This window comes from Ixodes scapularis, unplaced genomic scaffold, assembly GCF_016920785.2.
Source record: "Ixodes scapularis isolate PalLabHiFi unplaced genomic scaffold, ASM1692078v2 PGA_scaffold3__209_contigs__length_174095766, whole genome shotgun sequence".
Classification (NCBI taxonomy): Eukaryota; Metazoa; Arthropoda; class Arachnida; order Ixodida; family Ixodidae; genus Ixodes; species Ixodes scapularis.
In genome coordinates this window covers 84,363,365-84,387,953 of record NW_024609868.1, presented here as the reverse complement: position 1 = coordinate 84,387,953, position 24,589 = coordinate 84,363,365, and the positions used below count along the sequence as shown (strand labels likewise).

The following is a 24,589-nucleotide window of genomic DNA, read 5'->3' as shown; positions in this document are numbered from 1 at the left end:
CTTAATTACCGTTTGACCCCCTTCACCATAGAGCTTTGGTTTTGCACCATCTTGTTGTTATAACACCAATGAAAACAGAAACAATTACGTGCCACCTATATATGCATATAAAATGTCGGTTGTTTGCAACGAAAAAAATTCCTCGATCTGCAGACCATTCGAAATGAAAAACAGCTTTTACGAGCGCGGAACTGTCGAAGACATGCTGACCAGTTGGGAACAACAAGAGACGTGCCCGTCTCCGACACCTTGTTCTCTCTTTACGAGCCATCGATTCTTGACGTGTGGATTGCCACGCCGGACATCCGTGGCCCGAGGGTCAGCTCTGTTTTCCTTTCTGAGCAGACAAGAGCCGACCTTTCCATCCATCCTGCCACAACGATCACAGACCTTCCCCCATCTCTCTCGCCAAATCGACCGGAAGCCGTTTTGTTGCGCACTCAACTGACCCCCCCGAAGAAACTCAAGTTCCCTCTTGACCCCATCTTCCGAACAACAAACAGCCAGCTAACGAACTCTGCAACCGCCGGGACAGTGAAACACAAACACAGAGGTCGACGAAAAGCCAAACAGCAATGAACTGTTGCCGAGTAGGAGCAAATCGTCCCTTGTTCCTCCTCAGAGCGTCCACTATAGTCGGTGGCTGTCCCCTTCTCTGCCTGCTTCGTTTACCCTAAAGTGGACCGCAGTCAATTTGCTAGAGCCAGCCGAGCCAATTACGGTTCGAGATCAAACTGCGTCATCGTGCTCTTCAGCCAGATTGACCGATGGACAGAACAGAAAGCGACTTCAAAATCTCCATCTGTATGAAGATATTATGTGTTACGGGAATAACGCCTGACTCTTCATTTGTATAGGTAAAAACTGCTTGTAGAGCCTTTTGTTCGGTCCATGTTCAGAAATGGTGTGGCTACGGGTCTTCCCGCGGAATTGTCTTACTAGCCCCGAGGGCGTCGCTGCCCTCGGTCGGTCCCTAGTGGGAACGGCGCAACCGCTGCCCTCGCCCGAGAGTCGAGGAAAGCCAATTACCGGGCGGGACCGCTACAAGAGACGTACTGCAGTTGCTCGTTGTTGTTGCGAGCAGCGTGCCGTGGGGCGGGATTCGGGAGCGTTGATCGTCGCGATCGTTATTTTCGGATGAAGGCGGATTATCGCCGATTACAAATCCCACAGGTGCTTTTCCTTTCTGTTTTACTTTTGTGCTATTCTTTTTTTAAAGCTGTAAACAACAGATTTAAGGGATCGCTGGTTTGTCGACGACTTTGGGCGATTCCGAAATTAACGTGGATATTATCAGATTTTATTAATATTTTTTGTCCGCTAAAACTGGATAAAGAAGAAGGATTAAAACAAGGCCATAAGAAATCATGAAGGACCTTCCACATCTGTAAGACGGCGTCTGTCCCACAGAATAATGTGCGCTATTGTAGTTTGGTCGCACCAAGACTGTACACGCGAGCCGAATAAAGGTAGCACCGCAGGGTAGTAAACGACCTGACACCACAAGAAGAGGAACGTTATTTCTATGAAGGCAGGGTATGCCTATTGGTTCGAGAGTTCTAGCCTACTTAACACACAGCGCGTTCAATCTATTTTCAAGCTATTTCAGAGAGTAAGCACTTGAAACTTGTGCAGTTCACACTCTTTGGGATAGCTCTGAGCTATGTCGCTAGCCAACCAACCACAAAGAATCTAAGAATCTGTGCGCTACCATGGGTTCGCAGATCATAGAACGTTTGCATCCTCTGTTTTCACGATTCTTCCCTAGCACCTATTCAACCGATTTCGCTTGCAGTATTCTAGGCCAGAAAAAAAATAAAAGTAACATCTTAAATTAAATCTAGAAAAATATTCTCTTTCCTTTTTTTTAATCTGTATGTCGCGGAAAAGGAACACACTGAGGAGCAGACAAGATGCCCAGGACAAAAAGTAAGATACGCCAGCCTCGCAACTTTATTTTCTTCCTTCCTTCCTGTTGCCCTCCGAGTTGTTTCACTCCCAAGTGCACACATGTCAGAAACATGGTCGTCTGGGAATGTGGAGGGGAAAGAAAAACAACGAGCAAACACGTAACCAGCAATCTCCCGCGGGGTCAAGTTTCAGTGCCTTCCGGTGGCTAAACACGGAACCCTCCCCAAGCTTTACTTCTCCCCACGTGTACCGCGGCGAACGAGCGCTTCCCGTCACCACGCATTCCGAAGACAGGGTGCACGCCTTCAGGAGCGTGCGTTGGAATGTCGGCGGGCGGGGCACCTCATCGTCGATGCCGCCTCGTACGTGCAGGGCGCGCGCGCGGGCGAACTGTGCGTCGTTTTCCGCAGCTGCCTGATTCAGGAGCAGAAGGGGTGACGCTTGTGACGAGGTCCTCGGAGCCGTTTCAGTTCGTTAGGCTGTCCGTTAAGTCTTTTTGAGTCTTTACTCCAGTAACGGTGACTATTTCCATGCAGACTGCGACTTGTAATGATCCCATCCGAAGCTGTTTCGCGGAGTGGTCTAATATTGCCGATGGTTGGCGGAAAACTATCGTTAAATATGCACGCTGCAAAGTCTATTGGGTAGGAGGATATATGCTTTCCTCGATTATTCGAGTGGTTATCATTTGAGCTCTTTTTCGTACCAACCTTATCATTGGGACCCTCTCAAAAAGACCATTCTCGAAACGTCCTTCTTTGGTTGGACCCGCCGCATTTCGTTCGTTCTTTGTACAACCTGAGCGTTTAACCCGCCAAAGAAGAAAACAATCAAAAGGGTGCACTTCGAGGTTTTGGCGTTGTGGCACATCCCCAACGAAGCTTCTTTAAAACCGCCCCCCCCCCCCCCACCCAACCCCCTTTCCATTACCCCCCCACACGCGTTCACATACACACGCACACGCGCCTTGGTCCTGCACCACGGTTCAGGTAACGGCTTCATACGCCATTCGCTCCTTAAACCTACAATGCAGTGTATCTGATTTGATACACTTCTGTAAAAAGTGCCTCCCAAGAAAGCAGAGCAGAAAGGCAACGCTAATACATGCCAAATCACGCCCAATACATGCTTTGTGCTACCTGTTTCTAAAGGACTTCTCTAAATGAAGACATTTGGCTGAAAAGAGTCAAATTACAGGCTAGCTGGTGGAAGTCAACCATTTCGTCGTTTACCCCGAGACTGGGTTTTTTTTTTTGAAGAGCAGAAGTAACAGAAAAAACAGACAGGTTTGAGACCTGGCTCTTTTTTCTGTTACTTCTGCTCTTCAAAAAAAAAAAAAACCCAGTCTCAGGGTAAACGACGAAATGGTTGACATTTGGCTGCTCGGCGCTCAGATGTACGGCTTGCTGACCTCGGCAACACTTGCGTGGAAAGCCCAGCTTCCAGGCAGCGCTGCTATAGCTTCCAGGTTGTGCATCCCTCATGTTTGAAAACTGCGCCAAATTTGCTGTCGCGCTGTGCTTGAACACATACAAAAAGTGTTTTCGACGCATTCATAACCCACAAGAAACCAATGCGCCGTGTATCAGATATGATACATAAAGTGTTTCTTCGTTTTTGATTTTAAAAATTGAATAAACATCTGTTTTTACATTTTTAGAATTCTGCTTTATAGTAGCAAACACTCCCAAATAATTTTATGTAAAAATACGAAGTCATGCATTGTAGGTTAAAATAAACTTTAGAGGACGCAAGCCTCTTAGACCAATCTAAGTCTCAGAACGTACCCGGTGCCCTTCGGTCGTAGCCCGAACGGGACCAAATGCGAATACTAGTAAATCCAAACGCAAAAAAAAAAAAAAAAAAAAAAAAAACGGTTTGGATGTTTTGAGAATGTTCGAACGAGAAGGTTCAAATGATAATGGGAAGAAATGAGGAAGTGCGAACTGCGAATGGAAAGTTTTGGGATGCACCCGATCATCCAGCATCGCGGGCATAACCGTACATAGAAATATTTAAAAAAAAAAAAAGATGCTGGAAGAGTTACGTTTTGGTTAATGTCATATCGGCTTTTTCCCAAATAAATAAAAAGCTACCCCTTGGAATTAGTTCTACTGCGCGAACTGGGCTCTACAATTTTCCTGCTAGGTTATTACGGTGTGATTTATAGATAGAACAGTTGCATTGACTTTATTAGTTGGAAGGCGTGTCTAGTGCGCCAACTGTCGGTGTATATAAAAACAATAGTAAACAATGCGGAAGAAAAAAACTTCAATGTCTCACTTCGCAAGGCAAGGTAGTACTATTAATTTTAACAGCAACGAGATAAACTTATTCAGCAAAAACCGGGCATACCAACCAAACCGGCATTACGCACAGATGCTGCTCCACCACCCCTCGCGCGCGCACACGCACAAACAAACAGACATCCTTCAGATCCAGAGCTGTCTTCACCCTCCTGTGCCCTCCGCACTTCATCGTCATCCATCCAGGGCACAGGAGCCACCAGAAAAATACAGCAAAATAAGCAGCATCTTTTTTTTTTATTCCTCACAAGAGCACAAGTCATACGAAAAGAAGCACAAGACCTGCAGCTCGAAGGCAAACAAACATTCCAAGAAGCCCGCTTGTCCCCACTATCAAAGACTCGTAGAAAGGGACACACACACACACACATAGTCCCCTTTTAACCGTGGCGGCTGCAAAAAGAAAAGAGGGGGCTGTGCAAACACGCCTCTAAGTGGGGGAAGAGAGCGAGGGAGCTGAAGTACCTACCAGTATACCTCCCACCCAGAAGGCATCCTTCAGTTTGCGATGACGCGGCAGAAACGCAAAAAAAAAAAAAAGGCTTTCGAGAGCGAAAAGCGAGGTTGGGGCGCAGGACTGACCAAATGCAAACAGCACAAGACGCGGAGATCCCCCTGCCGATGGATCACGGAGAGAGAAAGAGAGGGACTTCATGAAAGTGTCTCCTTTTTGGGGAGGACGCTGCCGTTCCCTTTCCCCCGTTTCTCACGCGGTTACACACACGTAAAAATATTATATCACCCCGAAAGAGGCGTGCGTCGTGTTCAGTTGGCCAGGGGGATGTGTTGCAAAAAACATGAGTCCGTTCCTTCCGGAGAAAAAAAAAAACAGATAAAAGAAAAGAGTTTGCGTTACTTTTTCTGGCGCTGTTGGTTTGGTGATCTCACGGAGGGGAGTTGACGCGCCCGGAATACTGAGCACGGTTGGGGTGCAAGACGCGGCTCTTTTGTTTTCGCGTGAAATCTCGAAAAACGCGCTTCACCACAAACTTTTGATTGTTGTTTAAAGCGAGGCCGAAACATTCAATGAACGAGGCTCGGGATGGGAGACTGCCATGTCGCTGTTTACGTATTTCTGCTCTCAAGTCAAAATTCATCAGTAGAAAATATATATTGGTGCAGGCACATACTCAATAAACTGAAACTACAGGAGACAAAATATTCTATTCTAATGTAGGCTATTCTGATGTACGCTATTCTAATGCACGCTAGAGGTTCAGTTGGAGCTCGTGTTTACGGGACTTCATGTTTCAAATTGAAGCGGACAGCAATCAGTCTAGTTTTGCGGAGCTCCAGGGCATTCGTTGACTTGGTTTCGCAGATCGCAGAGATTGGCTCTTCGAGTGTTTCGCGGCTAAGCAGACGCGCAGGCATTTCTTTGGGTGTACCTTAGCGTCAAAACTAATTTACAGCATTGTGTATATAACGTAAAACCTATCTGTAATTTCGTTTGACACATTTATGGAGCTCAATAAATCTCGACGAATACGTGATAAACATCCTAACACAAATGTAGTATACCTACACTACGGGACGTACTGTTCAAAGACAATATGTTCACCGACTCCATCCACGAAAGGAACAGCCTTCTCGCCTACACCACAAATACGCCATCCTTCGAAGACTTTCCGCGATCATTTTAATGTCGCTTTTCAAGTTCACGTTCCTAGGCATCAAGGTTTACTTTATTTATCTCCGGTTGCATTTCACTTTAAATATTCCCTGCCTCGGCTGCCAAACAGCAGCTGGTAACACGAATAAATAAATAAAACAAACAACAACCAAATAGGGACGCAAAAAGAGCTGGTGTAATGGACAGAACTCAGAGTCTGCAGAAAGTACGGAGGTAGGAAGCTTCTTGCATACGATGCATGACCTAACCAGAGGTGAATCCAGGGTCGCTAAACTCGTGAAACTCAAAGTTGTGGCTAAAGTTAACGGAGCGCACCGATTGGCCTATCACGATGATGACTTTGCGCTTTTTTCGCCGACGTCCAATCGGCGCGCTCCGCGAACTTCCCGCTCAAACTTCGTGTTTCACGAGTTTAGGGCCCCAGAAGTGTGAAGGGACAGACACGCCTCCCAACTATGTCCAAAAATCAGCTGTGGTTTTGGTCGTCGATGGAGGACGTGTCCCTCCACACTTCTGGCTTCACGATCTGGTGGAGTCATGTCGCCTCCAGAAGCCTCCTTCCTCCGTGTCACTGAGTCACTGACAGCTTAAATAAGCGCAGGATATTAGCTATCATGTATCACGCGCCGTGCTTCGTGACTGGTTCGATGTTACTGTAGGCTGATGACGTATTCTCACTGAATGCGAAATAAAAAATAAGTTGCTTCGCCACGTGCTGAATCTTTTTAGTATATCTCAAGGCAGATATCATTTTTTTAAATCTAAGAATAGTATAGGCCTCGTCATTTCTCCGTTTGTCTTGCGCTTACGTAGAACGCGATGATTGGCCGTATATGTACTCCGCAAACTAAAGTAGACGCCCGCACATTTTTCATCGACAGCGCGTTGATCATTAGACCAGCCGGTGCGGCTGGAAAGCACCCCAAGCGGCGCAGTTCTTTAGGCAAATATTTTTTGTTGGTTTTTTGTTTGGCAATTTAGGGGCTCCGAAAGCCCCAAAAGAAGCCGACGTATATACCCATAATTGATATTCATTGATCAGAGTCTGGGTATATCTTGGCCAAACATTGGACAACCAACGAGTACCAGGGCTAGGATTCACTGCGTGGTTGTTCGGCTTTTTTCATCCCAATTACTTGGGCCTCGCAGTTCCCGAGCAAATGTCGAATCTATATGTTCATTCCTAGAGGAGTTCTCGAGCGATATTCGGCCGTAAAGAAACACGCATGATTAAGCCAGTGAACAGAGAGTCACGCAACCTTTTTTTGTTCGTGTGATGTGTTGCATTGATCATATTCAAATTTTGGGTGTAGAAAGTTTTGGGAATAAATGCGAAAAAAAATCTTGTGGTTTTTCTTCTACGTCCGGAAGGAAGACAGAAGCAAACCGTCGGGTTGATGTTGCTACTCACATGTTGCATAATACACACGCTCGGTTCTGCTGAGTCTTCTTTATGGTGTTAATCTCTAAAAAACTTTCATGTTTTTGTAATTTCTGGTGCCGGTATGCGAGTAGCAGCGTCAACCCGACAGTTTGCCTCTATTTTTCTCCCGCGCAAAAAAAAAAAATGCTTTTAAATATTTTTTTTTTTTTTTTTTCACAGAAACCTAAAATCATTATATTTAAGTTCGATCAATGTACCACCTCGAAACACCTTTCTGGCCATTTCCGTGGCACTTATTTGTTAACTGGCTTATTTATACGAATTGGTGTATGCCCGAATAGCGCTCAAGAACACCTAGTTGTTCGGATGTCACATGACATCTTCTTTGGCTCACCTACGGCACTTGAAAAGTTATGCTGCAAACGGGGAAAGCGGGAAAAGCCGCACTTGGCTTTTCCCGCTAGTCAGGGCCAAATGAAAGTACTTTGGTCCTAACTAACGCCTTGGAGCAAAACCTTACTAGGTCATAGTCTGGCCCCCAGGCTCTCCAAACTTGGGTCAAGTTATTCTTTTCTCTAGCATGTTGCCTGAGACAGCATATCCAAACGGCGCACTCATAACCTTTCTCTGCGTAAAGACTGGTTCGGAAAGTTGCGATTTAGTGGGACTGACTGCGTGGTGACCGCTTATGCCTGCTTGCGACGAGATTATCTTTATGGCAACCAAGGTCCGGTCGCACTCAAACGCATATCTGAACCAGCCTGAACTCTTCGACACCCCCTAAAAAAAGTTTTATTTAATTTTCGAGTAAATTTGGCAACAATAAACAGGCAACGGGCCAGCTTCGGTTGCAGCGGGTCGTTACCGGAAGCGATCAAATAAATCACGCAGTCTAATACAAAATACAACAGCATATCAGTAAACAGGCGCAGAAATAAACGCGAGCAACACCGCAAAACTTCAGCAGCAGTGCACCTATTGATCGTGTGACAATGGCTTCCTATACATTTCCGCGTCACGGACTGTCTGATTTGACTGATTTTAGCAGGCAACCAAAATGGTCAAATTATACCCACGCGACACGCTAATGCATTCGCAAAAGTATATAAAAAAAAGGCCACGTGCATAATACTGATGACATATACATCAATGAAAATATGAACTGGAAGTGGAGAGCGCGGAAAGGCGGCTCTGTTTGGCAAGGAATCTCTATCAAGTGGCCGAAGGCATCTTTTGCAGTTCGCTTCGATAAAGTGACCTTATCGATTTCATCGATTCGCGTTGCAACTGAAGGCGGACAATTTGCGTTGACCGTTTACCAGGGCAGCGTTGGTCTGTCCATTGCAAAATCTAATTATATCCCAACGGTGCGTGGTCTACACTTCTTCGCATACACGAATGCGTTTGTTGTCATGGTCGAGGAAGGCAGCGGACCGTAACGAATACCAGATGTTAATAGGAACATTAATTTTGGGTATTTGTGTTTATGTGTTTGTATAGTAAGATAGAGAGAAAGAGAGAAAGAGAGGGAAAGCGAGCGAGATTGGGAGTAAATGGTGTCCTCTTTTATATTGGCCTTCGTTAAAGCGAGTAAATGAGTGCGCAAAATCACGCTCATTCTAATTGTAAAAGAAACAAAAAAAACGGGGTTGTGCTTCTGCAGCGCATCTCTGCGGAGTCGTTGAATTGTTTGTCTTATTTCAAGACTGGATTCTTTATCCAAAACGTCGCTCTTTCTGCAGTGGGTCGTCGAGCACGGTCTTACCCAGCGCGTCGCCACCCGTTTTTGGCTATCACATTTAAAATCCGCTCTTTTATCTTGCTAGGCCTTGTGAAGAAGACTGCGGCACATCCAGTGAGCGCTTCGTCCCGCGACCCGCGCATGCGTGTGATAAGGGGAAGAGGACGGCACGTGCATTTCTCTCTCCCGCGCACGTGCATGCGTTTTGATCTAACGACTCGGAGTTCTTCAGATGGGGTGACTTAAAAAAACCATGCCCCACTTTAAGGTCCCAAAGATCGAGAGCGGTTTCTAAAATGAAAAATCAGATTAAAATCGTAATGCGCGCATCTTTAAAAAAAAAATGAACAAAATCATGAATTGACGTGTTTTTTTCTTTGCCAACGGCTACCTCCAATAGATGACAAGGAATCAAGGTATGTTATAGCTCCAACCATGAAGCACCAAAACTTGTCGAAATATTTTAGTCAATTTTTTCAGTATTTTTCTGCTAGCTCTAAACTATTAAACTTTCTTGTTTTTGAAAGGGGGGTGGGAGGGGGGGGTTTACTGACATTACTCATGCTGCTAATGACAGCAAAAAATATATATATATATTACTAAATCATATGGCCACCTTGACGTTGTCGGTGATATAGAATACCTTTCCAATAAGTTTCGCACTTTTTCCGAGTGAAGTGTAATTTCAGCCAGCAGAACACTTCGTAAACGTATTGCCGTTTCAGCCCCTGCCTGCAGCAGAAGTACAGGGTGTCTCAAAAGAAAATTTACACGGTCTTTTTTACCGCAAAAATAAACTAGGCATCGCCGAACGCTCATTTTCCGCCCAAAGGTAACGCTAGAGGTCACAACCAGATGCCAAAGTTTTAGCCCGATCTGATGACTTAATCAAAAGTTATAAGTGATTTTCTGAAAATTTCAATGGGAAAATGGAGCCCATTTTTGCCCGTTTCGGTTTCTGGTGACATAGAGCCCCATGTGTTTGAAAACTCCGTCGGCCGCCATTTTCCCAATGAAGTTTTCAGAAAATTACTTATAACTTTTGATTAAGTTATCGGATCGGGCTGAAACTTTTGCATCTGGTTGTGACCTCTAGCGCTACCTTTGGGCGGAGAATGAGCGTTCGGCGATGCCTAGTTTATTTTTGCGGTAAAAAAGACCGTGCAAATTTTCTTTTGTGGCACCCTGTATATTCCTCCATCCTTGAAAAAAATGACATAGATTTAAATTTCTTTTAAAGACCATTCTAATATTCTACAGGGACAGCTTGTCCACAAAGAACGTGGCGTCCCAGAGTCATAAATGATTGTGATCCCCGAAATAGTCGCCTTCTGCGCGCCGCCATCTTTGTCTGCTGGGTTGTGGAACGCGTTCCGAGCTTGCGCAGTGGCTCTCTTCGGCTGAAAATTAAACATTACGCACGCATTTACAAACCAGTGATTCAGCTATTTCTTATTATTTTTTTAGCCTAGGTGGTAAGCGTTCGAAAGGTGTAATACATTGACCGAAAGCATCTGCTAAAAAAGTCCGAGATGTATATTAGCTTTCTCTTGTTCAAGCGAAAAGCCCTCTCGGACAGGCAGCAGGCTTCTTTCTTGATTGGATTTTTTGCAGCCAATCGCCGTGATGTCAGCATGATGGCATTTTGCCATGAGGTGACGTTGATCGACTCCTACTTTGCATACGGCGCAGTTTGCACTTTTCATGACGGCGTCCCAGAGAAGGTTTGTGCATTCGAATCGAACGTTGGCTGTGTTTTCTAGTTAGACCGTTACGACTAAGCCACTCGGTCGACTGGCCGTTTGGTTGTTTTTCTTTTTTTCTTTCAGCAAACTACGCCCTATCCTTAACGCAATAAAAAATTCGCGTCCAACATACATTTTGAGAACAGCAATATCATCCACCACTTCCACTATATGCACAACGCCAAGCACGTGCTTTAAGGAAACGACGCACGCTTCTGTTGACACCCTCCCTATCACTCGGTCGCCACGAGCGTCGTAACACTATAGAACCCGGGGATTGTGACCGTTCGCACGCAATAACCCAGACGCGGGCGAACAAAGAACTGAAAAAGGATCACCAAGCTTCGCCAATTGTCTCCCGAGCTATAAACCCGGTCTTTACAACGTCTTCATTTTTGTTCCCGAAGTCCGTGCACGTTCTCCAACGTCCAACCACCTACCTCAGCACCCTAATAAAAAAAAAAGAGAGAAAACGACACTCCAATACATTGTTAGAAAAGACACGCGGAGAACGAGAACAACGCACGCTGCAGAACCCCCTGCTCGAAAGACTGCTGGTCTCTTTGCATTGTCCCCGACCAACCGGCCGCTCGACTCAAACCACGGAAGGCAGCGGCGCAAATTTCGAGCACGTAGGACCGCTTCATCTCAAGAAGACGAAACGACGCACCCCCCCCCCCCCCCCCCAACCCAACCCCGCCTTTTTTTCCCGTCTCCCGCTGCGCGTACGGGCCACCGAAATACGACGAGAGTCCCACTAAAACGACAATGCGCATATACGAGAAAAAGAAGAAACAGACAACACCGAAAAAATATGAAGAAGCCCAACCGAGTTTTAGAATCTCCCTTTCGCTCTGCAGAAACCACGCCGGAAAAACAAGAAAAAAAGAAGAACGAAAATGGAGACAATGCCGGAGGAACAAAGTAAACGCACGTCGCCGTTAACTCGACCCTGGGGAAAATCCTTGCCGCTTAGTGTCCAACCCCCCTCGTGGCTTCTGGCCGTTGCGCTGCTGCGGCTACGCCTGACTGGGACACGCCACTTCTTTCCGCAGCTTCCCTATTTCTCTCCATCCTCCTCCTCCCTCCTTGCGAGTTCCTATTCGGGAACGGCACGAAGCGAGCGAGAAAATCCAATCGGGGAAGACTCGGCAGTCCTCTTCGCTCCTCTTTCCCCACTGGGGATCAAGGGTGGAATACCCAGCACGGTCCTCGAATAGAGTTGCGGAAAAAAAGAGGGGGCTCTATAGAGGACGACGGCGCTCCGCGGCCCCTATCCCTAATCCCGGTTCGATCTTGGGCTCACCGCGATAGATGGCAGCGTTCAGCGGAGTCGACAACGTGTGCGACGCGCCCCCAACATCCACGGGGTCGCCACCCCTCCCCCGCATCCCTTCCGAGAGACGAGTCGAAAGCTTCGGCAACAAGGCTTGGCCCCCGACTAAAGCTGGCCCCATGGCCTGCACATTCGGGGTGTGCTTGCGCCCGTGCGGCAGTCGTGCGCGGGTCTGTCTGTCTGTCTGTGTGCGTCTGTGTGTTGGGGTGGTATAGGGCAGGTCGATGCGCCCGGCGCCCGCATCTTTTCGAAGCCTTGGTCCGGTCACGGGTGTATGCGGTGAAGCCGGACCGGGCAGTATATTATGGGACGGAGGATCCTGCCGAGATTCCTTCTCCCGGTTCGGGCGCGTGGTCTCCCACGAGGAGGATCAGCAGGAACGATTTCCTGTCGCGGCGTCCTTCCCCACCTTCCTGCCCTTTCCGTTGTCTGGGGTTCCCAAACCGGAAAACCCTCGGACGATTTCGGCGGCGACGGCGGCGGCCGGTCGGATTTATCCGTCCAGTTCATTGTCGATAAAGCTCTCGCGGTTTACTGTATACCGTCGGACAAAACGAGATTGGCTACCGACCCCACTTTTGGATACGGGGAATTCGCGTATGCCACTTGTAATAGCCCGAAAAAGAAATCGTATATCTAAAATCCCGAATGAACGCCCACCCAAGATGAAGTTATAAAAGGCAAAAAAATATGTGATGGGCGAACTTTCGGGATCTTAAGGCGCGCAAATTCCTTTAAATGAGTTTCCTATCGGGACGCCTATAATGAGCCAGGGCAGACGGGATGAAACAGTGTTTAATCACGGCTCAAAACAATGCTATAAAAACTAATCGTGTAAATTAATTAGATAGAGTTAAATTCTCACTCAGAAACAAGGTAATCATTGAGTCACAAAAAAAATGTCAAAGCCTGCGCACGCAGGACTCCATTGACTGCAACTGGTCTACAAACCATAAATGAAGCAGTCATCTAGTAAACTCCAAGAGAAGCTTCGCTCCTGTAACTTCATATGGTCGATTACTCCCGCGTCCTCCAGTCCGCAGTCCCCACATCTGACACCTAATTAAATTTTGCACCCTGCTCCACACACAGCTACTATTCATTAACCCCAGACAACTGAAATAACGTATGCTAAGCTGTGTGTAATTTTTTTTTTAACGTTTAACTTTTCCCAGTTGTTACTTGTCATTTTAAAATAGCTTACAGAATGAAAGCAGACACGCCCAATATACCTATATAAACATCCAAGACATCGCGAACTGGGCAATCTTTTCGCAACAATCCGGAGATTGCGGGCCTGATCTCTAGAGACATAAAGGCGTCCGATGCAAATTTCACGTCTCCCCGGAACGCACGAAAGGAACCGCAAAACGCTATTCTTTTGTCATTCATCTCGATGGCGGAGCGAAACTACAAAGCGCGGTAGCTACGCGCATAGGAGCCGCTGATCCAGTGCGTCCAAAACGATGCCACGGCCGCCTCGATCCACTCGATCAGCGAAGGGGCAATCAGCACTTGCGGCACTTTCCATTTTCCGCTGACTCAAGAAACGCCGCGGCGGCTCGAGGGCATTCTCCATACAGCGTTTCACCTTACAATGGACCGCAGCGAGCGCTACGAGTCATCCCAGCAAATGGAATGCCACGTGTGTTTCACGTGCCCTTCGGAACGGACTCAACGACAGCAAGGAACGTAGTCACGTGACATATTCCCAGCGTTGGATTGGCTGATATGATTCGTAGCGTCTTCTGTCGTTCATCGAAATGTAAAACAAAGTAGAGAGTAGCGCTTTTTTTTTCTTCACTACACCGGGCGAAGAACGTCATGCAAATTGCGACTCTCCTCCTCGTCCTGTGCGCATCCGGAGGTTTCGTCTAGGAGGGACAGCCCTTCAAAGCGAGCTCGTGCTGCGCGCGTTCCATGCGCGCGCCGACATTAAATTCTCGCTTTGCATCTCGTTTGCATAAACACTCTTCCCGCTCGTTGACAGACGACGGAAACAAGCTGGGACAGCTTTCTTGTCGCTCGCCGGACGAGCCTCCGGGCATCTTTCGTCGCGCGACGGGCCGACGAATCTACTCTACTCTGCGCGGTGCCTTTGTCCTTGCCGTGGAGCTTTCTGAGCGAGGAAACAAAGAAAAGTGTCGAGTGAAGCGCGGGAAGAGTACACTCTTTCTGATCACATGTACGCTTAAGCAGAATGAATAATAAAAAGGGTTCCGCCTTGCGCCCGGTTTTTAATTCTACTGCTTATCGCATTTTCCTTTTTTTATTCTGACTCTATCTATATTACGTTTTTACGTAATGGCTGTCTAAACGTCAACGAAGAGCGCATATTTATAAAATGAAGTATCTTCACGTGACTGCGGCTAAAAAATAATCGCGATGCCTCAGGGAGGCATTTAGATGATAAAAGGGAATTAGTGTACACAAAATACCGTGTATCATCGCATGCACACCGAACGGACTTATGAGAGTCTGGGCGGCTTTCCCGCACAGCGCGCGGGAGCCGTTCTTTGTAATTTACGGAACAATACCAGCGATTGAGAAGACATGGTTAACATTGGTACTCGAGACAACAATTTGCACAGGGCTACTGATATAAGTGTATGCCACGCGCTCAAAATCCCATCCATGCTTTTGGGTACGAATGTTACCTGCGCAGGTATAAGGTTTAAAAGCGCAAACAGACAGGAACAGTGGAAAATAGCGCAAACAGACAGGGACAATAGAAAATAGTCCCTGTCTGTTTGCGCTACCTACCATGGACCAACTAGCCCAAACCAAAGTTTTAATGAGTTACCTGCGCCTCCTTTCACAAATAAAAAACTGTCAGCCTTTTCACTCTGGTGAAGAAGGAAGACCAGCCAAGCTGTACTATGGTGGGAATGAAGTATTTATAAATATAAGGATTAGAGTGTGATTGGGTAATTGGTTATTTAAAAGATTAAAGAATCAGACATGTATATATATAACGATCCGGGGTTGTTATTTTATTTCGTAACCAAAGTGACCATGGCCTTGTGATCGCTGTGGTACACCGCCATAGGGTGTACGCTGACGGCAGGCACGTTCTTCGTGAAGACGAGGTCTATACAACGTCCGATGCCTGGTCGTGGGCACCGTAGGTTCGTTCACACACGCAAGCCGGAAGCGCTCGACCATAAGCGAAGTGAACCACTTTCCCTCCTGGCGTGCAATGCCAACGTTAAAGTCATCCGTTACTACGGCAGACGTGTCGTCGCCGAGCATGACCCAGCTGAAGACGTCCATCATGAATGCTTCAATAGCTCTTTTGGGCGTTGCGGAACGGGACGTACACGGCGGCGACCACCGGACCATCGCGCACCTTGACGGAAAGGCTGGAAATGTTGCCGCCATATATGAGCGACGGCGGCAACGAGATTCGTTGTCTGGTCGCCGCCGTCGCTTATAGATGGCGGTAGCTGTCCAGAGTTTTATGTAGTTTTGTGTCGACATTTTTTTGGTACCGGACACAAAACTGGGGAAACTAGCCCTTAACAGCTCCGCTGTAAAAATGATTGGCTTCTTTGTGCAGTGTGGGAAACTGCGTGAACATGCATGGGCTGTGCGCAAAATAACAATACGGAACATTGTCGCTGCGCGCAATGTTCCGTGTAGCAGTATGTTTAACGCAAATCCTATTTCACGCTCCCTTTTAGTCGCCTCAATGGCGCAAACCGCCTCGGTGGCTCCGGTGCAAGGCGCCGACCTATGGATCCCTAACTGGTGGGTTCAAATTCCGGCCGATGTGCCCGCAATCTGACAGAGGCTTATTGCGGAGAAGGCGCCGTGTAACCGAGACACCTGTTGCACGTCAAAGAAGTCCCCAGGTGGTCTTCATTATTCCTCAATCCTCCACTGGCACGTGCAAAATGTATTTCGTTTGGTTAAAAAAAAAAAAAAAAAAAAAAACTTTATTTTGAAGACGTTGCGTTGTCAGTCACTCTCATCATGAAGAGAAGAAACACCATGGGCTTCTCGCTTCAGGCGTTTCTCGGCATAAGAACAGTAATAGAGTTACTCGTCGGCCACTCGCTAAAAAGTAACTTAGTCACTTGTCTCTGTTCCCATAAAGCTACTAAAAAACGAATTTTTCACTAAGAAATTTAAGGCGTTTCACGGGAAACTTCATTGTTTTAATCAATAAATATCGCACAATATAAAGTCTTGTCTTAGTACGTGGTACCAGTTATACCTACAGCAAGCGTTCAGCAATTTATTTCAAGAAACTCGCCACACGTCGTAAGTGGAACTCCACCGGTCCTGAAGCTGGTGCTAAAATTGCTACTTGTTCCTCTCTTATATTGGCGAGGATGCTCCTCACTGCATGTTTCAATGGGCCATATAAAACAGACGAATAAAAGGAAGTTTCTGGTACCTCGCATATTAACTTGGACTGCCCTGACGACCGCGCGCAATGTAACACTGGACCGCCATAGATAATACACTAATCGTACTTGAAATCGTCCACCATATTTCGGTACGTTAATTCGCGCACTGTCATTTGCGCTCACGAAACAGAAGATTATGATCACTGTAACGACATCGCAAACAAAAGTTGTGTCGATAAAACGAGGCTTAAAATACAAAGAACCCAATAAAAATTAAATAGAAGTCGCTCTGTCTACATCAACTTCTTCTGTTGCACCACAATTTTTTTTTTTTTTTTTCAGGCGAAATTTTGCCAAGAATACGTCGAGAAAGTAGGGGTACACCTCAGGCTCGAGCCAACAGGAGAGCACCGTGCACGCGCTACACACTACAGCGTTGTCTAGCCGGAGAAACAAACTTTGCGAAAGAGTTTCGATTTCTAAACTGAAATCAATACGACGCACGTGTTCTACAGTGCCCCAATCCACTTTTGCTTCATGTCTGCGGAGTTCCAGTTTGCTTTTTGTATCTTTTCCCAATTTTTTACTGTTCCTTTCTGCCTTCCCTTTCCACTCCTCTCCTTTCTTCCCTCCCCCCCCCCTTTCCTTCCCAGTCCCCTACTATTCAACGCTACAAAAGCCGACAATCGATCGGATGCGTCCCCACTGAGAAATCGGTCCATCTTCAAAAATCACTCCAGCCGATGAACGTATCGAACCGGTAATACGTGAGACGGAGCCAGAACCAAATCGCGCCAAAGTATCAAAGATCCTGGAGCTCCGATCAAGGTGGCAAGTACCCTTGCGAAAGCCAACGATGACTGAGCAACGTGATAAACCTTGTAAACGAGCTACGCAAGTAAGATACAGAACGGGACATTTGGACGGGACACGATGCTCATGTCTAGAGCGAAATTGATCGCAAGGTTCAACGAACCAAGGAACCAGTAAAAACTGCATTAGCCAACGATCGAAAGACGCTTAGAACGTTCACTGCGTGACCTATTGGAAAATTATGCCTGGCTTTGTGAACGTTTAATTATTGTTTTTTTATTGTAATTTGTGTGTCCGCTTTTTTTGTCACTCGGGACGTTGTTGTAACTTCAGTCTCCAACGTCGAACATTCGATGCGAACCACGGGAACATCGGCGACATTGTTAGGATAAAACTCCAAAAAACGTAAGATATTTTTAAGCGACTAAGGTATTATCAGAGCATCAAGTTCGAAACAGACGTGTTGCCTGCTGTTTACTGAGTTCTAGATTTCCGTTAAGCAGCTAAGTATCTGCTTGCGTGGCGAGTAACAGGCGGACTGTCGCTACTGGAAAAATTAAACAACGTCAAATACAGTACTTGTTTTCTCGTGGTTCTCTTGTACACATATTTTGGAGGTGCTGAATCTACATGCTTTCGGTGTGGGTTCTTCATGTGTACTCCTGACGTGGCAGGTGTTCCTTAAAGCAATCTAAGTTACAGTTACACTAAACAGTAGGTAGTCAAGCTCTCACAAATTGAATTGTGATAAAATTAAATTAGAAATTTTCAGTTTTAAACATTACCGCATTAATAATAAAAAGGTGTGTTTCAAAAATTATATTTACAAATCACGATGATCCCGTGATCAGGGTTAAAAGCAACTCGAGAGGATGTTAAAATATGCGACAAAATATTTGGCATTCACAATAAATAAATAAAGATAAGAAGTTTATTTCATCAACAGAATGTGCACCACGCGCCTCCATAATATTGTCAGGGGTGGTGACCAAAAACAAGAAATAAAAAGGAAGAAATAAACGTTTAATGCGGCGAACTTGTGCCAGAAATAAAAGGGTACAAAAGATAATAACAGAGCGTCGCGGGCGTCGAAGTCGGCGTAGCAGCAGAGTCGGACGCTGGGGCGAAACTGACTCCGCTCGCCTGGCCGAATCCCTTATGTACCCTCGTGGGTTTCTGGATCGTTCGGCGTAGAAGGTTCGGCGCGTAGAACATTCTAACCTCGAATCAGCCAGATGATTCTCGAATTTACCAGAACATTACTTTACAGAGTCAACAAAAATGTGCTTCCGCGGCCAGGAATCGAACCCTGGCTTTCCCGTGGAAAGCAAGCGCGATAACCGTTAGGCCACGCGCGCGCTGCCTACTTGGCCAGCTGCGCGCGCGGCAATATGACTTGTTTATAATTAATCTAATTGATATTCTGCAACCTTCCCTGTAAATTTTTTTGTACTAGATCCCCCCCCCCTTAAAGTTAAAATGCACTTCACTGAAGTGTCTTTGAGCATCATTAAACTGGACTTAACTGGAAGCTTCCTGTAGGAAGCATCCCTGGGTCAGGTGACCTAGTAATGCCCTGTAAATGAAAGAGTAACCGCCATCGCACCTGACTACAAGATTTAGTAATCAAAAATGTACTCTTATTGCACCCAGTCAATAGCTGACGCAAACGTGCATTTCGTAAATTTAGACACAAAGAAGCATATTTTGCTAGAATGTGGTGTTACTTCGCTAGGACCGCCCATGTGTTTTGTCATTTCTGTCACATGTGTTCAAATGATGGAAAGTTGGTCGAATCTGTAGGATAGCCGAGAAGATTAAAGGAAATCTTTGGGACCAAAAGATCGCGTAAAAACGCAAAATGGCTGCCATCCTGCATCTTCACTGCGTGTCGCATGGCCCGAAGGGGGTGGCTTCGAGGCAGGGATGGGCAAAATACATGCAAATATGTATCGAAATACAAATACAAAATACTTCGTCAAAAATGTATTTAATTACAAATCTAATTACATTTCCAAAAAAGCATTTAAATACAAGATACAAATACAACCAAAGGTATTTGTTCTTCTCCAAATACTTTTCCAAATACATTCCTCAAGATTTGCGTCAGCGACTTCAGGGCACCTGCAACGGGTTTCTGGGTATCTCATTTTAATTTTGCATCGCACACTCGGGAGTTAGTGTGCGAGGCTCTAGTAACGTAATAGAAATATAATCACAAAAAAAAATGTAATTAGCCTGGACGTAACAGGTGAAAAAAGTACAGAGCTTCAAGCAGCTATTTTTGTCGATTACATTTTGGTATAGACCAACAAAGAACCGAGACGACCAAGAGGCGCAGCACAAGCTAGAGAATTTTTTATTGTTGCAACTCGCACCAGTTACGAAAATCTAGACGACCCGCGCATTTAGAATGTTCCATCAAAAATATGGATGGAAATCAGGCTGGAAAGCGTCACAAGTTGTCACAGGCACTTATTTAGCCAGTCTGCCTGTGAACGTCGATTTCGTCGCTATTCTTGCCCTGGACTAGCACCGTAATCACAAAGTCACTAAACGCTTGTGCTTGATTGAGAGACAGTGCATTCGGTGCAGAACGTAGTTTTCTTCCTGCTTTGGACAGTGACAATAAATTTGAGGGATGTATTTTCGCCCACAAATTTGTTTTTAATTACAATTGTATTTAAAATATCCACGTTTTAGTATTTAAATACGCACGTCAAATACATTACCCAATTTGTAATTAAATACAAATGCAAAATACACAAAGTATTTGAAAAACGTATTTCAAATACTGCCCATGCCTGCTTCGAGGTTAGGTGTGGACGATGTTTTCGGCACGGCATAAGTTGAGTGGAATTTGTTCCGCCGTTAGGGGAAGGCGGGCAGGCAGGAAAGGTAGAAGGAAAGGCATTGCACTGTAGAGTCTGGGGGTATGAACCTCAGTTTTGGTGACACTGGCATTCTGTTTAAACATGATAACCAACATCAAGAGAGATCGTTGAGGCGTATAAATTAAAAACAAAAGAAAATAAAACAGCATCATTTGTCAGCCAACCATCCATAACCCTGCGGGACAGTTAGCCAACTTTTTCAGGTCTAGTGCAGGGGCCGTTTGGCGTCGATAATGATTCTTTTTTATCGTGAAACATTAAAAGTGACGATTATATGAAAGCCAAAAGCATTTTTGTCCTCTCTTTTAAATAAGTGTTTAGTTGACAGTTAGCGCGGTTTTTTTCATTTTTTGTTCTTCGTCCGTCGTCTTTTCGCACTTTTTTATATTATGTTAGACGTGTTTACTTGGTGGGTTTTGCGTTGTCTCGCCATTCAGAAACTAGGGCGGATTCCTCGCGTTATGTCATGAATTTCATAAAGGGTTGCATTTAAAAAAATACAAACCCAGTATTTCTATAGTTATTAAAAAGTTCAAACGCGAACCAAGCCCTGCTGTAGGGACCTTACGTTTCGAAGCCAATTCGCCCTCTATATCAGGGGCGACTACGTCTACGGCCATTGAGCAGTGTCCTTTTCCTCATCAACGGCCATAGCCGTAGTCGCCCCTGAAAAAGAGGCCGAATTGGTTTCGAAACGTAGGGTTCTTATAGAAGGGCTTGGTTGGTGTTCGAACTTTTTAATAATTAATTACTCCGAACCAGACAGATCTCTGTCAAACGTTTACTTTTAAGTATTTCTATAGTAATTGACATCTTAAAAAAAAAAAACACCGGGCGTGACTTACCATGTTCTCGATTTTTTGATCGCGGATCCGTTCTTCGCCGTTCTTAACGGCTAATGCCGCAATATTATCCTGAGTTCGAGGTGGTAATAAAATTTTCGGGACTCACCGCGCCCTGTGCTTCTTGAGCTGTCGGTGGCCATTCAGGGTGTTTCAACTAGCAGTGTCCCAACATTTTGAAAAGGCGTGGTGCTCGCTTCGTATGTCAGACCAACGCAATGTACTGTTCGCACTTCTATTGAAAAATATATATATATATATTTTGCAATATGCAAACTGATTTTTAAACGCAAACTGACAAACTTTAAAATGAAAAAAAAAATATTGCGAGCAAATTGTTTAATACAAAATTTGTAGATCGTGTTGAGAAACATCCTATCGTGTTTTTCTTACCCAGGACGTAGAACCATGTCGTTCATTATTCAGGCACTGAATGAAACTTTATTTGAATGATTCGATCGCATCAAAGGTTCCGCCGCGCTATACGAAAGAACACGAAATTTATTACAGGAACACAGACACGCACGGCATAGCAGTCTGCAATGCCAAATGAGTATACCCATGACCCCGCGTTAAGTAATACGGTGTATATCGCGTTTTTTTTTTTTTTTTTGCAGCAGCCGCCCACAATAGTCTTGCTTCTTCCCGCTTGTGCCGGATACCATTTATTTCTGTTCCTACTACCTTCGTCTTGGATGACGATCTTCTCAGTCTCGCCTCCCTCCAAGCGGAAACAAGGGTTCTTCGTTCGCTATATATGCCCCCCTTCTTATTTCCCTCAAACTAAAAGAAGCATTGTAGACGTTTTTGTAATTCAAAGGAGGGCCTCTTTCGAGGGTTTGATCCTGATAGATGATACCCGAACCCGCGCACGCACCCCCTCCCTCTCTCCTCCCTCCGCTTCGACACATCGTCTTCCCTAACGCCACTCAACAAAATCGGATTCTGCTGAGCTTTCGTCGGGGCCTTTTCACCCCGCTCCCTTCCCCCCGCCCCAAACCTGCTAAGCCTTCTTCACCCCTGGCTCGCTTATAAACACAAACAGAAATTGCAGAGTAAATACAGGAACACACTCGCATAAACTAAACAAAAAAACTCAGAACACATATAGCGCAGAGGACGCTGCGAGCCAAAGGAGCCAATCCAAATGCCGTGTCAGTGTCACGTGACCTTTGGAAGGTGCACAGCGACGCACGGAGAACGTAGTCACGGGATACGTTCGCAGCACTGCATTGGCTGGGATGGGCCGTACCATCCGCTGCGGTTCATCGGAAGGCTAAACGGAGCCTCGATACCGGTAGTGAGGGAGGGGCTGAAGGGGCCCCCTCGGAGGAAGTTGTGTTCCTGCAGGGTGAAACGTTTGCTCTGTCGATTTCGTTCCTGCGGATCTATCGTCGGCTTCCGTCTGTCAGTGTGTTGTTTGCGATGGCTTCAGCCTCCAGATATCTCACTTAACGCCTTGACAAGCCTGGAGTGCAAGCTGTAAATGGGCTGCCCCCCGGTCACGGAAGAGAACGACGCGAATGAAAACTTCTGAGTCGCTCATTACGAGGTGCTGGCTCCATCGAAGCCTCAGCCGCTGTGTGGTCAACGCAGAAGCCTAAACTAGGAGGGTTTTGTTCTCTGGAATTAAACGTGACGGATCGCGAGTTTCACGTTTTTTTTGTGTGTGAGTGTCTGTTTGTTTTTGTGTGATACAAGCAATGACATGCGCGTGAGAAGCGAGAAACCAAACACACTAGATAATTATGTGAAACTCTACACTCTCTCAAAACGTTAAAGATTTCTCGAAATAAAATTGGTTCTGCGGTTTGCAAATATCGGCTAATTAACTCAGTGAGAAAATGGAAATGCTGTGAAGTGTTCAAATAAAACTGAAGAAAGTGGTAATTGATCGCTTACGAAAGTTATCTTTTATAAACCACCTTCAAAAACGGCATTATAATTCGAACTGTTCAAATATAAGGCCACTGTCTTGCTGCACATGCGCAGAAATGTGTGAGAGTCCTCCGTAAATACACCTTATAAAAAAACGCTTTGCTATAAAAAAAAAAAAAAAAAAAAAAAAAAAAAATTACCATGATCCTTGATTGTCAAGATTCTTTTACGTCTGCGTGCTCGGAACCTGATAAGGAAAAGCAATATGCGTTCATTGATGTGAATATTGTTGATAACCTTTAACGAGTGCTTTAATATATTTTTGCTAAATTACCAAAGCGCTAACCTGCGTGCTTCAAGTGACACGCTGCACTTCCTGACGTCTGCAGCCAGTGGCGTAGCCAGGATTTTTTTCGGGAGGGGTTCAACGGCATTCTCCCCCCCCCCCCCCTCCAATGACGCAATACACCTGGTAATTCCAAAGCAGTGTTTTGACTACGTATTATATTTAACGCGGGTGAACCCTTTTTTTTAGTTTGTCCTTGCTTTTTTTTTATTTAAGGTGCGCTTCTTTATCTCAAATGCTGTGATCTTTTCTGTGAACATTGGAGAGAAAAAAATATCAATGCACACAGAAACAATAAAATAATAAATTGGCGTCTCTCAACAAATCGTTCAGAGTGCACAGGGAAGAGGTGATTGCCTCCTCCTGCGCAAAACATAGTTTTCCACATGGAGTAGTCACTTAGCTAAATATAAATGTATTCCCAACATGGACTATGCCAAATAAAAAGAATTACAAACTCGCGAGAAAAATATTTTAAGATCTATTAAAGTTTCGACGAAAACGTGTTGTTTTCTAATAATCATTTACATACAGTTAATAGTAAATATCTTGATGTTGGTTGTCCTTCTGAAACTTAAACCTTAGGCCAGCTTTGAAAGCCGTGGAGCTCTTTGTCCATGCGAATTATTTTGCACATAAAATTAGATATTAAAGCAAAAGCTTGCTCTTAGGGTGTTTTTCTTTTTTTTTTTTTTATTTGTAGGAATATTTATGCCAGTGTAGCGGATAGACTAAGTAAAGGCATTTGTCATTAAGGGCAAGACATTCGAGAACCCAATTTAAAATCGAAACAATCTTTGTTGTCAATTTTGTGTAATACTGCAAATTTACTCGTAATTAATTTTAATATATGACCACGGTGAGAGCTCTGCATCGGATATTATATATTTTTAATTGAAGTGCCGTTCCCTTTTTTCCTTCTTTTCTGCAGGTAATCGGCGGCAGCGGGGATGATTATACAGACGGCGACAACATAGATGTGAGTTGGCGACGTGTTTTCTGGTGCTAGCTACTTGTGTTCATATTGTATTTTAATTTTAATTTTTTCGTGTACTGTGTTTGCTCATATTAAAATAACTTCGAGTTCCAAGAGATTTGTCTGAGATGCTTTTGCTCAAAATTACGCGAAGACATTTTCCAAGTGAGAAGCTCATGTTACATTCTATTTGTGAGAAATGTTTCTACAAACGGAAAGGTTCTGTGCAATAATATTGAAGAAAAAATGAGCACGTAACAAGCTACACCCCAGCAAATAAAGAAAACGTGCATATGCCCTCTTTCGTACCAAATGAGCAAATACAAAAATCAAAGAAAATGTAACCAGCTGCAATTCAGCACAGCTGCATAAATGTGTGAAACGTTTTAAATCTGTAAGTTTTAGCCTTTTAAAAAAGAGTGCTGCAGT

At 45.2% G+C, this 24,589-nt stretch overlaps 1 protein-coding gene across 4 annotated transcripts in view; it reads left to right on the top strand.

The window, feature by feature from the left end:
• LOC115318078 (collagen alpha-1(XVIII) chain) overlaps positions 1–24,589 on the top strand; it is a 94,099-nt gene that overhangs the window by 8,534 nt on the left and 60,976 nt on the right. For all 4 annotated transcript variants that reach the window (XM_029977786.4, XM_029977784.4, XM_040499630.2 and 1 more), the window contains exon 2: positions 24,116–24,163. In XM_029977786.4, the coding sequence (XP_029833646.3) occupies positions 24,116–24,163 (48 nt within the window). The remainder of the gene's footprint in view (positions 1–24,115; positions 24,164–24,589) is intronic.